General features: G+C 38.5%; 1 protein-coding gene across 1 annotated transcript in view; it reads right to left on the minus strand.

Annotated features, from left to right (window-relative positions):
- LOC136858655 (hemolymph lipopolysaccharide-binding protein) overlaps nucleotides 1-11,244 on the minus strand; it is a 30,045-nt gene extending 18,801 nt beyond the window's left edge. The window contains exons 1-2 of the mRNA XM_068225651.1: nucleotides 11,227-11,244; nucleotides 5,469-5,649 (exon numbers count right to left, since the gene is read on the minus strand). Of these exons, the coding sequence (XP_068081752.1) occupies nucleotides 5,469-5,612 (144 nt within the window). The 5' untranslated portion in view covers nucleotides 5,613-5,649; nucleotides 11,227-11,244. The remainder of the gene's footprint in view (nucleotides 1-5,468; nucleotides 5,650-11,226) is intronic.
- Between the last annotated feature and the right edge of the window lie 2,165 nt (nucleotides 11,245-13,409).

Raw genomic sequence — 13,409 nt, forward strand, 5'->3', positions numbered from 1 at the left:
CATCAGGTCGTAAAGCCCTGGCCAAACGCCTAATATTCCTGGGTGGCTCCAGCGATTCTAAAAATGTCTGGGATAATCTGAAGCTAGATTTTAATAAAGTTAATCTGTTATTAAATTTATTCGCATGACTCTAAATTCCATGTTTGACGTAAGCAGGAATTTCATGAGAAATTGAAGAAACGTGCCCTCCATGATTTCTTTTTGAAGTCGATATAAGTTTTTGCCTAGGTAAAGAAATAATGTTGAATTTGAAAAGACTTTATTGTTGTTTGTCTACACAAAGAATCAATCAACAATTATATTTAAAATGGCAGATGGACAAGAATTGGAAAAAAAATGACACTTGCCGTTGAGCTATAACAGATGAGTTCAAAATAATCAGTTCTAACACAGTATTACGTACCGATGTGTAGATATTGGTGATTTCCTTACAGATTACACAATATTTGAAAGTCAGGAGATAAAAATTGAGTAGCGGAATGTATAGCTAGAAACTTTCAAGCTTCAACGGACTTGAATAGTGAATTTTCACGACCGCATTGTAATGGAAATCGACTTTCAACCTGTTAGGTCGTGTTACGTATATGTAGTACAATGCGGTCGTGAAAATTCAATATTCATTGACTTGGCTCACAGTGGGCGACTTGCATGCGCTCTACAGTTTGATGGCGGTAGTGTCAGACATGTAGCTTAGATTCTTTCTAATGGAACAAAGGTGACCTAGGCCACCATAGCTTAATTTGCAGAGCAACCGGCGTGAAATCCGGAAGTTGTGGGTTCAGATTCCACTGGTGTCAGTTTGGCCATTTTTGTTCTGTACTTAACATCTCTTCAACACGAAATGCATAGGGTGAAAGTCGATATAGATTTCAACGAACTTATCACTAAGTAAGATTCTCTACTTATAACAACCTGCGCTGATGTAAGTCAACTCCAAAGAACTACGACGAAAATATACGAATATGCGTATCTTTTTTCGTAATATATCTGCTAAGATACACTCTTAAAATTACTATGACACTTATCTTTACACAAGGCAATCTTGTAAAAATGAAAATGAATAAATCATGTAAATTCTTTGTGGTCTATTGTAATGCCCCTCGGAAGTTTGTGAAGGACGTCATAAGTCATTGACGGTATATGTTCTTATATTAGATACATAATTCATGTTGTTAATAATCCTTTTATTACTGCTGTACCATGAGTTTACTGCCTCCCCTTGCTTGTGTTGCTGTTAGATGCAGTATATAGCATTGTGTTAAATCATATTTGCTACGTCCTAATATTAACTTAGTGATGTAAACCCCTGTTAATTATGCCTTATATGTCGTATAATCTAAATTTGTAATATATGTTTCTGCTCCCCTCATCCCGAATGCAAGGCTTTTGTGTATGGTGTCTATTTCCTTATTCTGTGTGGTGGTGAGCCAAGTTTGACCTTCATGACGCTCTTGTTACCTGCCTCCATTGCAACGTGCTTCGCCTTCCTCGCTGACCAATCGGGGCTTTCTGGTCCGGCCTTATATATTGTGCTTCTCGCCTCGCCGAGCTGTTTTGATCGTCGTGCTAACTGGTTTCAGTGGTCTGTGTAACAGCGGGCTGGCCCCGCTCGAGGTTCGAACTTTTCAATGCCGGAGGCATGGAGGTAAGGTGTTGAATTGAAAGCCTTTATACTTAAGGGGATAAAGGGAGGATAAAATAGAATTGTTATGTGAAGTTCCTAGAGAATATACCCTTAGAAATCACTTTGTTTTGGTCTGTGGTGACTGTTTTCAAAATTGGATGTCGCCCTTCAGGTAATTACTTTTTTCAGTCACTCGCAGTATGGTTTATCCACTGTTTAATCGGCCTTAGGCCCAGTAAGTTTTATTTGCCTAATTCCTGTTGGATAGTCGCACTGTTCACGAAAATGTATCTGTAATGTCTAATGCTAAAGACGTTTCGAGTCGCCGAGCACCGTTGTTGGTTCAGTCATTGCTGTAAAGACCCAGTGCATTCTGGATGTCTAATTCTTTTCCTTAACTTATTTGTCGATCTGGGACTACGTGTTCCGTTTGAAGCTTTTCACCTGACTAGTGCTTTAAGAGGTTTAATCGGCTGTAGTATAGCGTTCCTTTAACTTAGCTTAAGGGAGATTATGTTAGATATTTTTTCCAGAATTAGCTGGTGTTAAGTGAGTTGTGTATGTGTCATAGACGCGTATCATGTAAGAATACTAAGCTTTTGAAGCTTAATTGTAACACATTTTACTGAAGTTATAAGGGATTTTATCCTTTTGCACCAACCTCCAGATTTATGTAAATTATACTAGCCCAAGGCTCCTTCTCAAATATTTGTAAATCTTCCTTCTCAGTATTGTACATAATTATATTTCTTGTAACGAAAAAGGAAAACCCAAGAAGGGGAAAACAAAATTCAAATAAAGAAGATGTGCTTTCCCGAAGTTGTGCTCCCTGTGCCCAGGTACCGGCCCGTACGCTTTTCTCCTCTATCCGTATAGCATGGTACAACTGCTAACACATTGAATGTTTATTTAGGAACAGAAATTGGGAATAAAAAAGAAAGGCTTTCTCGTGATCAGTCAAGATTTTCTTCTGAAGACGCAGAGCGTAGTTCTCTGCGATACGTAAAGAATTTTCACCTTATTTTCTTGACCCGGCATAAACCCAAAAGCCTATATCATGTCTATAAGTACGGGCCGTGAAAGCATCACTGGCAACAAAAAAGTCTTATTATTTGAGGTGTATTAATCCCAGTTTTACAACAAGGTAAATTTTGTGACGAAAACTCTATGAAAATTAGGGACTGAACCGTAGGTTATTTTCCATACCTATCAGCCATGGAACTAGACTGTGAATGAAATTCGAAATAAATAACATGCTAATAAATTTATTGTTTGTTCATTTTAAATATGCATACTAGTTTTTTTGTCATTACTATGTTAGGAAGAATGTAACTTCGTATAGCACATATTACCATTTGGCACTTACTATACCTTCAATAAGAAGTTAAGGAGACATAAAGGATTATACAATAAGCAAAATGAAACGGGATATTAATTAGATACAAATTTATAACTTTCAAAACATTATTCAGTACTTAATCTTACAACTGCTGCGAAATTTCGGAGAAGAGAGTAACTTCAGAATGCAAACTCAGAGAAATTTCAACAACAAATACATACAATTTCTTAATATTTGAATTAAGTTCCCTCCTCCCAGGACAGTTGTCGCTCGTTGATGCACCGTGGGAGGTGGCGTGGGGCACTTTCTGACCACTACGCTTGAACTTGCTCTAATAACAAAATAACTATTTTTTTTATCAAATATTTAATTATTAAGTTTGTCAACTCAATAGAATGCTATTTTACGAAAAATATGTTACATATCCAATACTAATTAGCTTCACATCATGTGAATATTACAAATGTAAAAACTTGTCATGCACAGGAATAATCTTATCAAAGTCCGACTCGTTGGCTGAACGGTCAGCGTATTGGCCTTCGGTTCAGAGGGTCCCGGGTTCGATTCCCAGCCGAGTCGGGGATTTTAACCTCAATTGGTTAATTTCAATGGCACAGGGGCTGGGTGTATGTGTTGTCTTCATCATCATTTCATCCTCATCACGACGCGCAGGTTGCCTAATGGCGTCAAATAGAAAGACCTGCACCTGGCGAGCCGAACCCGTCCTTGGATATGCCGGCACTAAAAGCCATACGACATTTCATTTCATCTTATCAAACACCTTATCTTGCTGAATTCAGCAGGCAGGCTTAGATTCTGCTAACTACGTAACGTTATTTCTGCGGTACTCGTGTATCGCCGGGTGGTGGGGAGGGAACCCTTCAAAATAAGTACGCTACTGGAAATAATTATTGTCTTCATGACAATTTATATCTTGATAAGTAATTCACCAAGCTCGATAGCTGCAGTCGCTTAAGTGCGGCCAGTATCCAGTATTCGGGAGATAGTAGGTACGAACCCCACTGTCGGCAGCCCTGAAGATGGTTTTCCGTGGTTTACCATTTTCACACCAGGCAAATGCTGGGGCTGTACCTTAATTAAGGCCACGTCCGCTTCCTTCCCACTCCTAGCCCTTCCCTGTCCCATCGTCGCCATAAGACCTATCTGTGTCGGTGCGACGTAAAGCAAATAGCATCATCATCATCATAAGTAATTCGTTTGTGAGTATAATTTCCACTGAAGCTTACATTTTTCACGTTTGTGCAGTTTACAATGAGTTGCAACATATTATCATTCGTGAATAAAATTCTCCAAGCTTCTTCAGGGGATGATGCACTTCTTGCTACGGCTTTCATTTCCGCTAAATGAGTGACAATGTTGTGGATTCGAGTACGTGAGTGTTTTGGAGTTTATGTCCAATTTGTAACACCATCCTTCCCTGTTGATAAAAACGTAATTCATCATCAGTAATGTATACTACTTCTTCACTAGCCCTCTGTCCTATATCACTGATAAAGTCTACTACTTCCAATTCATCCTCACTCTCACTAAAACTTCTTTCACTTCCACGGACTGTAAAAGAGATAACACTCTTGACCCTTACTAATCATAACTCATTTCAAAGAAAACGGTTTCACCCAATGAATGCCTAAAAACATCACTACACAAGTGACTCACTGGGCACATTCAACACTGCTGCTGGTGTACTTCCGACGAACGGGACTGGTTGTGCGTAGTTCAAGGAGATACTTTATTGCACCGCGTGACTATAATCCCTCTTTCTAAGAATGAACACCTTTCACTACATTGCCACTGACATCGTACAAAAGGCAAGAAATGTGGGGAGAGATACATGGCAGCCAACGTCTCTAAGATTGAAAATAAGCGTAATTGAACAAAATAAATTTGCGCCAGGTCACAAAAGACATCGCGCCACCACATCCGGATTTCTTTTTACAAGTTGCTTTTCGTCGCACCGACACAGATAGGTCTTATAGCGACGATGGGAGAGAAAAGTAATAGGAGTGGGAAGGAATCGGCCGTGGCCTTAATTTGCCTGGCGTGAAAAATGGGAATCCACGGAAAACCATCTTCAGGGCTGCCGATAGTGCGGTTCGAGCACACTATCTCCCGAATACTGGATACTACTCCCAGGTTTAAGGGTTCGACAAGTTCTATAAGAGTGCCCCTAAAATGACCAACTCTTTACCAAGTAGTGAAGTGGAAATGATATATTTAAAATTCTTCTATCATCGCACATGTTGCAATTAATATTTGGATACTACTTTCATTCCAAACCCTTGAGAAAAATACTGTTTCTCATAAGAAAATTATTGTTTTATTTTGAGTACAAGAACTACTTAAACATGCTGTTGAGTTTAATTATAATGACGAATTTACGCCAAATTTTTTCATCATCACAGTATATGTTGGTGATACATAATCATAGGGTCAGTTATAGAATAATATCTTTTCGTAATATAATATTGTTTAGAACAAACATACCTGCAAAATACGAAAAAGCGATGAATTCTTCTTACTGCTTATTGAAAATCGGAATATTTCTTCATTCGATGAACACGTTGAAGCAGTACTGCCCTCAACAGTCAGCAATGCCATCACAATTACGTAAGGCACTGAGGACAACATTTTATCTTGTAGTCAATGTAGTGCTGTATAATGGATTCTGAAATGAAATGCCGCAAGAGAATATGAAAAGCAACGTTTGCCACGAAGCATGTGGAGGAAGAATAGTCAGTGAATATAAAAGTTGGTGCATGATGGCTTAGTGGAAAATAATCTGGCAACAAATTTTGAGCCTTTAAAATGCAAATGAGATTTACATTTGATAAACAAAAACCCTGGTATTTACGTTAGCATAATCGTACCAGCAAATTTGTAAAAATAAAGATATGCTAACTTTACTGTGTAAAGAGAAATGTTCAATAATTGTGCGTTTACGGTCAATCGTGAATGAATGAAAACCTACAACCTGTTTTCCAGTCATTGACCGGGTCAGTGAACGGTCAGTCATAATGGTGAATAATAATTATTCTGTACATAATGTATATAACTAAAATTTATTTCAATATTCTTCAGTGGAGGAGAATTTAGTTTAGAACTGGCTGAGAGTAAGAAAAGATCTCACTTCAACTTTGCCAGATTGAACAAATATTGCTGCCATCTTAAGTACTGTCATCACGTACAGCCAGCATTAATTCTGTTGGGGTATACAGGATCTCTGTTATAAACCCAGACCATCCAGCGGCGGTTCTACTCTCGGAGACATAAGCAGTTGTACGGGAGGCGCGCGCATTATTCTTGACCCTGTAAGGAGCATGCACGTGTTCGACCTAGCATCAATAACCAGTCTGAATCTTAGCTATTAACATGCAGACACAGTTATCATTGCAACACCATATTTTCGTATGTAAAAGTTATCTTAAAGGGTTATTAAAAGCCCTATGCTTATAATGTTAAATTTACCATACTGATGACCCATTTTCTCATAAACTGTTTCAGGTAGAGACTTGAAATTTTTACTGAAGGTTATTGAGTACTTATAATGTACACTGATATACACTCAATATGATAGCTTACTTAGGAAATGTGTTTCAATTTTTGTTTTTTTTACAAATTACTTTTCCCCCCAAAATTTTGGTACGTTTATTAACATAACTCCCAAGATATTAAAGCAATTTACATGAGTGTAGATCTATTGTACTATCAGATGTTACGTAGCTATATCTGAAGATTTCAAGTGTCTATCTGTTATAGCTTCTTAGATAATGGGTCATTTGTACAAGAAAAACATGTTTTCCAGAAATAAGGATTATTGTAATAAATGTTCATACAATTACTAGAAGCACCCTGCTCCATAGTCTGTATCCTATTCCTTACCTTTCACACCAAGTTTATTGTTTCTTCTTTCTCTCCTAGCTCTTTTAGTCATGTTCTGAGCTGCAATTTCTGCCTTTTGTATCCGTAATCGATCCAGGTCTTCAAAACATCTGACAGTATTTTTACCTATTCTAACACCAAGTTCCTATAGGACTTTATTATGCCGTTTCTTGAACCCTCCCTTTGGTTCAGTCATTGTTGTAGAATATACGAATCTAAGTAATTTATGAATATTTCACACCACAACCAAATAATATTGAAAGTAAAAATACTGAGAAGATACACACTCATTACGACAAATATAAAAAAATGTCCTCCATTACTGTTTTGGCAATCCTGCCAACCTAAATGAATACACCATGTCACCTGTTTTGGCAATCTTTCCAACCTATAAGAAATGAATATACCATGTCTCCACCTTCTACATAAAATACTTTCTGAGACAAGCTTTAGAAAACAGTGTCGCAGTATGGTGTGCCTCACAGATAAACATGAAACAATGTAAGCCATATTTCAATATTATTTTAAAAATACTTAGAACCATCATAATTTAACAAATTATACCACAAAATGAGCACAAAAGACCCTGCTACAACTTGAGGCAGAAAACGAAAAGTCATATTTTCACCAAAAGGGCTTTTAATCTCCCCTTAATTATGAGTCGGTTCGACGGGTACGCGATGCATTTGTTCAGCAATTTCCTGGTGAAGTGCCACCTTCACGAGCACATATTCACGTAATTGTAAGTAAATTTGAAGCTACTGGCCTAGTGATCAATAAAAAACATGCGCGCACACGAACAGTTTTAACACAGGAAAAGCTAGATGACATTGGTGCTAATCTTAAAATCACTCACAAAATTAGCACAGCAAGTACGTAAAAGTTATCTTAAAGGGTGATTAAAAGCCCTATGCTTATAATGTTAAATTTACCATACTGATGACCCATTTTCTCATAAAGTGTTTTAGGTAGAGGCTTGAAATTTTTACTGAAGGTTATTGAGTACTTATAATGTACACTGATATACACTCAATATGATAGCTTACTTAGGAAATGTGTTTCAATTTTTTTTTACAAATTACTTTTCCCCCCAAAATTTTGGTACGTTTATTAACAATGGCACGGGGGCTGGGTGTATGTGTTGTCTTCATCATCATTTCATCCTCATCACGACGCGCAGGTCGCCTACGGGAGTTAGATAGAAAGACCTGCACCTGGCGAGCCGAACCCATCCTGTGATATCCCGGAACTAAAACATTTCATTTCAGGTAAGAGATACCGGTGGGCCTATTAGTGAAATTATGATTTAACAAGGGAAGAATGTTTAAAAACATCCTGTTAGGAGCTTGATAAATCTGGAAGAACTTTAAATTTATTAACATAACTCCCAAGATATTAAAGCAAAGGGTTCTTGTTTCTTCTGCACACTGAGCTACTATACTGTTACGTATCAAACTGTACAGGTTTACACAGGCCCATTGTCTAAACTCTGCTCATCCTGCCACAAGAGTGAGGTATTGTTTAATTTGCATCATTGAATTATCGTTTATTCGACCCAAAGCTTGTGTTCTTTTCGAATGGGGCTTGGTATCCTCTTAATGGACAAGTGAACAGTTACAACTCTCGCTATTGGTGTGCAGAAAATCCTAATGGTATTTATGAAGTCCGTCATTGTGATGGATGACAATTACGGAATCTTTTTCTAAGGTAAGATTTCATGTAAGTTTGTATACACGCTTAAAGCAGGGCGGCCGCGCGCGATATAAGATGGGCTGAGGCACCTGCTGTAGCGCAGAGTACAAACACCGTGCGCTCGGTCTGGGTTTATAAGGGAGACCCTGTATATGCCGTCTCCTGACAAATGATGTTTTTGAAATCCTGAATGTACCGGTACTGTTAATATTGTGTATACAATGGGGTCAATTATTGGTAATTTTGATGAAGGCCGGTGAAGAATGTTTATGAGGAAACCTGTTTTGTGAACGCGTTTCTCTACGGTTTCCCTTCTCTACTTCTCATTTTCCCGAACACATAGGCTCGTTGCTCTTCTTAAATTTACTCAGGTAGGTGTATGAAAGCAATTATCGTTCATCATTTAATTTTGTCACATATAATAAATTAATATTTTGTAGAAATGAAATATAATACTACATAGCCATCATACATGCTTTTGCTGGCCAGACCTAATGTTTACAGTCCACTATGTCTTCCGGTATGAGGTAGGATGAATTTGTTACTTTCATTGATGTGTCTCATTCTCATCCTTGGCTTTGCCAATATGAAAGTGACTGAGGTATGAGTGATGCTAGTAATACCATTCCTTATGCAGCCAGTCCCTGTTATGAATGGTGTGAAAATATCGCTCATACAGTCTGTTAGTGCATGAATTTCAGTGAGCTCGGCAGACTTATATGTAATAATAACTTCTGGCTCGGTGAGGAAAGCAACGAGAAACTATTTCACTCCTCATTTCCCTAGTAAGCCTCCTCAGTGACGCCTAGGCTATTTATGACAGCTTTTGGCGGAGCTGTGGAGGTTCAAACCAGCCTTCGGGCTGAATACTCAATATACAACATACAGCCACCATACGTTTTTAGGTAAGAGATGTCCGACTCGTAGGCTGAACGGTCTCGGGTTCGATTCCCGGCCGGGTCGGGGATTTTAACCATAATTGATTAATTCCAATGGCACGGGGGCTGGGTGTATGTGTTGTCTTCATCATCATTTCATCCTCATCACGACGCGCAGGTCGCCTACGGGGGTCAGATAGAAAGACCTGCACCTAGCGAGCCGAACCCGTCCTGGGATATCCCGGAACTAAAAGCCATACGACATTTCATTTCAGGTAAGAGATACCGGTGGGCCTATTAGTGAAATTATGATTTAACAAGGGAAGAATGTTTAAAAACATCCTGTTAGGAGCTTGATAAATCTGGAAGAACTTTAAATTTGGGCATTTCAAATAAAAATAGAGTATTTTAAATACCGAATTACTCATTAACAGGAAAGAGGTTGAATTCGAAAGACTTCAGCAATCCAGGTTCGATTTTTCCGACAAAAGAGTAGCGTTACAAAAATGTTGCAATGTTTGGGTTGGGAAGAATTGAGAGAAAGAAGAAGAGCTGCTAGACTAAGTGGTATGTTCCGAGCTGTCAGCGGAGACATGGCGTGGAATGACATTAGTAGACGAATAGGTTTGAATGGCGTTTATAAAAGTAGGAAAGATCACGATATGAAGATAAAGTTGGAATTCAAGAGGACAAACTGGGGCAAATATTCATTTATAGGAAGGGGAGTTAGGGATTGGAATAACTTACCAAGGGAGATGTTCAATAAATTTCCAATTTCTTTGAAATCATTTAGGAAAAGGCTAGGAAAGCAACAGATAGGGAATCTGCCACCTGGGCGACTGCCCTAAATGCAGATCAGTATTGATTGATTGATTGTCACAAGTGCACTAGACCATTATGCATATTGCGCAATATGGCTGGAACCTCTAAACATTACCGTATGAAATTTTCCTGGAAAACTCTTTTCAGTTGTCTTCACATATGGACTGTTCACAGACACGATCGTCTTAAACTACTATTATTTCAGAGAAGAGAATTCAGAAAAATCTATAGTCCTGTGCGAACCACCGGCACTGAGAGTGTTGAAGAAGACACGAAAGGTAGTATACCAGACGGCAGATGTACAGGAAGGCCGTGCGCTTTCCTGAAATAGAGAGCGAACAACAGCGGATGGATACCCCAGACATGAAGTTTAATGTAAAGAGGTCATCTGGTTAGCCAAACCGTATACAAAATTGAGAAGATGGCGTTACTGAAACCTTGGGAGGTTAGCGAAAAGTACATGGTTGCAGGAAGATCTGTAGGGAATTATAAAAATTCCTTTGTTTTTCTCCCACATGTGTTCACAATAGTTATGGTAAAAATGGTTATGGTACATTGTGCCCAACATTATGTTAAGTTTACACCACAAAGCAAGCTGGAGGAGTGCCAAGGAAAATAATGCATTTATGGGGAAGTTGGGAAATAACTAACTAAAGTGTAAAAGAAAGAGAATAAATTGCTTTTCCAATTTACCCTAGAATTATTATCTTTTGGCCAAAGTAATCTCGTAGTAGGCCTATATTGTATGTGATAGTAACATTCTACTAATGTCTGAATGATATCGGAAGTACATAATAAGGAATAAACTTATATACACTAACACCATATATTCTACCAAAGAACGAATTTGAAAAGTACAGTCAATAACACGGAAAATAACAGACATGTTAAATCCTTGTTAGGAAATTACAAAATTGAAAAATGTTTATGTCCTTAATAATTTGCCTAAAGAGAAATTTCGAAAATCGTACCTGAATGAAGAATGTATTTATCGTGATATGTCTTCTGTTGTACTTCATTCAGTATTTATTACAGAAAAAAGCATTGAGATTATTCCCCGCGATCGCGATGCTCATTCCGTTGTTCTGTGAAGGTCAGCGAGATAGCAGGCGCGGGTCATTACGTATGTTATCAAGCTACTGGGAACTCTATTCTTAGAAAAACTAAGACGAGTGAAGTTCGATCGTTCATTCAAAATACCTGTACTTCACGCTTCTTCTTCTTCTTCTTCTACTTATTACCGTTACGCATGGAACACTTTCTTCCAAAAAAGACGGTCAGAACATAACGTCGTTACTTCGTATGTTTATGGATAAATAATTCACGTTACATCCTACCAAAACTGAGACCTACGTCCAGTGCCTGAGCATCTTGTCTAGGAAGGTATATATTCTTTCTTTTCCTTTCATATAAGCGTTTGCAGTTAAAGGAATTCGGAATAAGGATAGATGCTTCCCTAAGCCTAAAGCAATGGACTGTTGTAAAAGTCATCCACGTGGTGGTGAATGAATTCCGAGCAATCGGTAGCCTTGACAAACGTTTGACGTCCATTAGCCTGTACTAATTATGAAAGGCACCGTAATGCCGGAGGAAATCTCAATTTTCACATTCTCAAATTCAGTCGAATTTATAACAAAAGAACATCCAATGAAAATGAGTAAAATGCTTAGACATTATATGGGACAGGACAAATGACCAATTATTTCCAACATTCCCAGTTGTTAAGTACGAAAAGCAAGTAATAAAAAGAACAAAAATTAGCAAATTACCTAGTAAAACGTAGCATTCCAGCTGAGCTTCCCTTTAGTACTCTGGGGCGAAATGTTACGTTTTTGGGTGTAAAATGCCGTGCTCATTAAGTTTGTGCTGTTGAAGCATGTAACACCTGAGAGTTATTCTCCGTTTACAGAGGTCTGAGGGTTCTGTATCAAATGAATAACCCTTATTGTGTCAGGATACATGTAGGGCGATCCCGAAATATAGGTTCCTGGTGATATTATTAAGGCAGGTGAAGACTTACGTCTTGTCTTACGAGACCTCCAATTATTGTTAACCATAAGGACTTGATTTTCATTTCAACAATCGAATATACACTGGCTGGGTTTCAAACCATGGCCGTTCTTTGGTGAAAATTCGTTGACTATACCACTTGGCTATCACTCGCTTGGTTCTTCCACGTTCGATAGCTCACTCACTTCGTAAGGAAAGTATGAATGTTGGCTTTGATTATAGCATTCTAAAACTAACACCACATATCACTTGTTCGTCTCGACAACCTTTTATGCATTCTCCAGGATGGCTAACAGTATTGCTACCTTCATTTACTCGGACGCACAGCTTGGGTCATGTAAATATCAACTTCCATACCCATTTCAAAACCAGGCAAATGTTGGGGCTCTATCTTATTTAAGGAAACGGTCACTTCCTCTTCGCTTCTAGCCCCTTCCTATCTTATCGTCGCCAAAGGACCTTTCTGTGTCGGTGCGGCGTAAGGCAAATTATCAAACAAATATCCGTTACCATTAATGCTTTCACGGCCCGTACTTGTAGACATGATATTGTATAGGCTTTTGGGCTTATGCCGTGCCTGCGTCAGGTTAATTCCTTCAAATATTTTATTCGAATTATTATTTCAGAGTGAAATGTTGCGTAAACGGTCATGGTTTGAGTAGTAGCTTGGGTAATGACCTTTGACATGCAGGACCGAGAATATATTAATTATCGCTATGTTCATATAGCGAGCTTCCCTTGACCCATCAACTTGTTCATGTTCCCTTAAGTTTTTCGCTATTTAATATGACTGCTCGAGAGATCCTGTATGAACTCAGCGAACGCGGTTCAATTACAGCTGGAACCGTGACTTCAGGTGTCAAAATACTCACAGTTCTTTTGGATTATCCGGTGGTCATCGCAACTGTTGACAGGAAGTCAAGTGGTCAGTCTCTGTCCAGTTCCTCGTCTCCATTACGAATTACCTTCAGTAGCCAGCCTTTTCCGGAACGAAGGACCTACGCTTAATCAAATTAAAAGGATTCATGCTCGGGTGTCACATTATTTGAAACTTGTTCAGGATTTGTTCGTTTTTGAAATCGACCTAGGCCAGCGTATAACGTATAATAGTTTTGACAAGCGAAATTTCTGACTTGTCTACAAA

This window comes from Anabrus simplex, chromosome 1, assembly GCF_040414725.1.
Source record: "Anabrus simplex isolate iqAnaSimp1 chromosome 1, ASM4041472v1, whole genome shotgun sequence".
In the NCBI taxonomy this organism is placed as follows: Eukaryota; Metazoa; Arthropoda; class Insecta; order Orthoptera; family Tettigoniidae; genus Anabrus; species Anabrus simplex.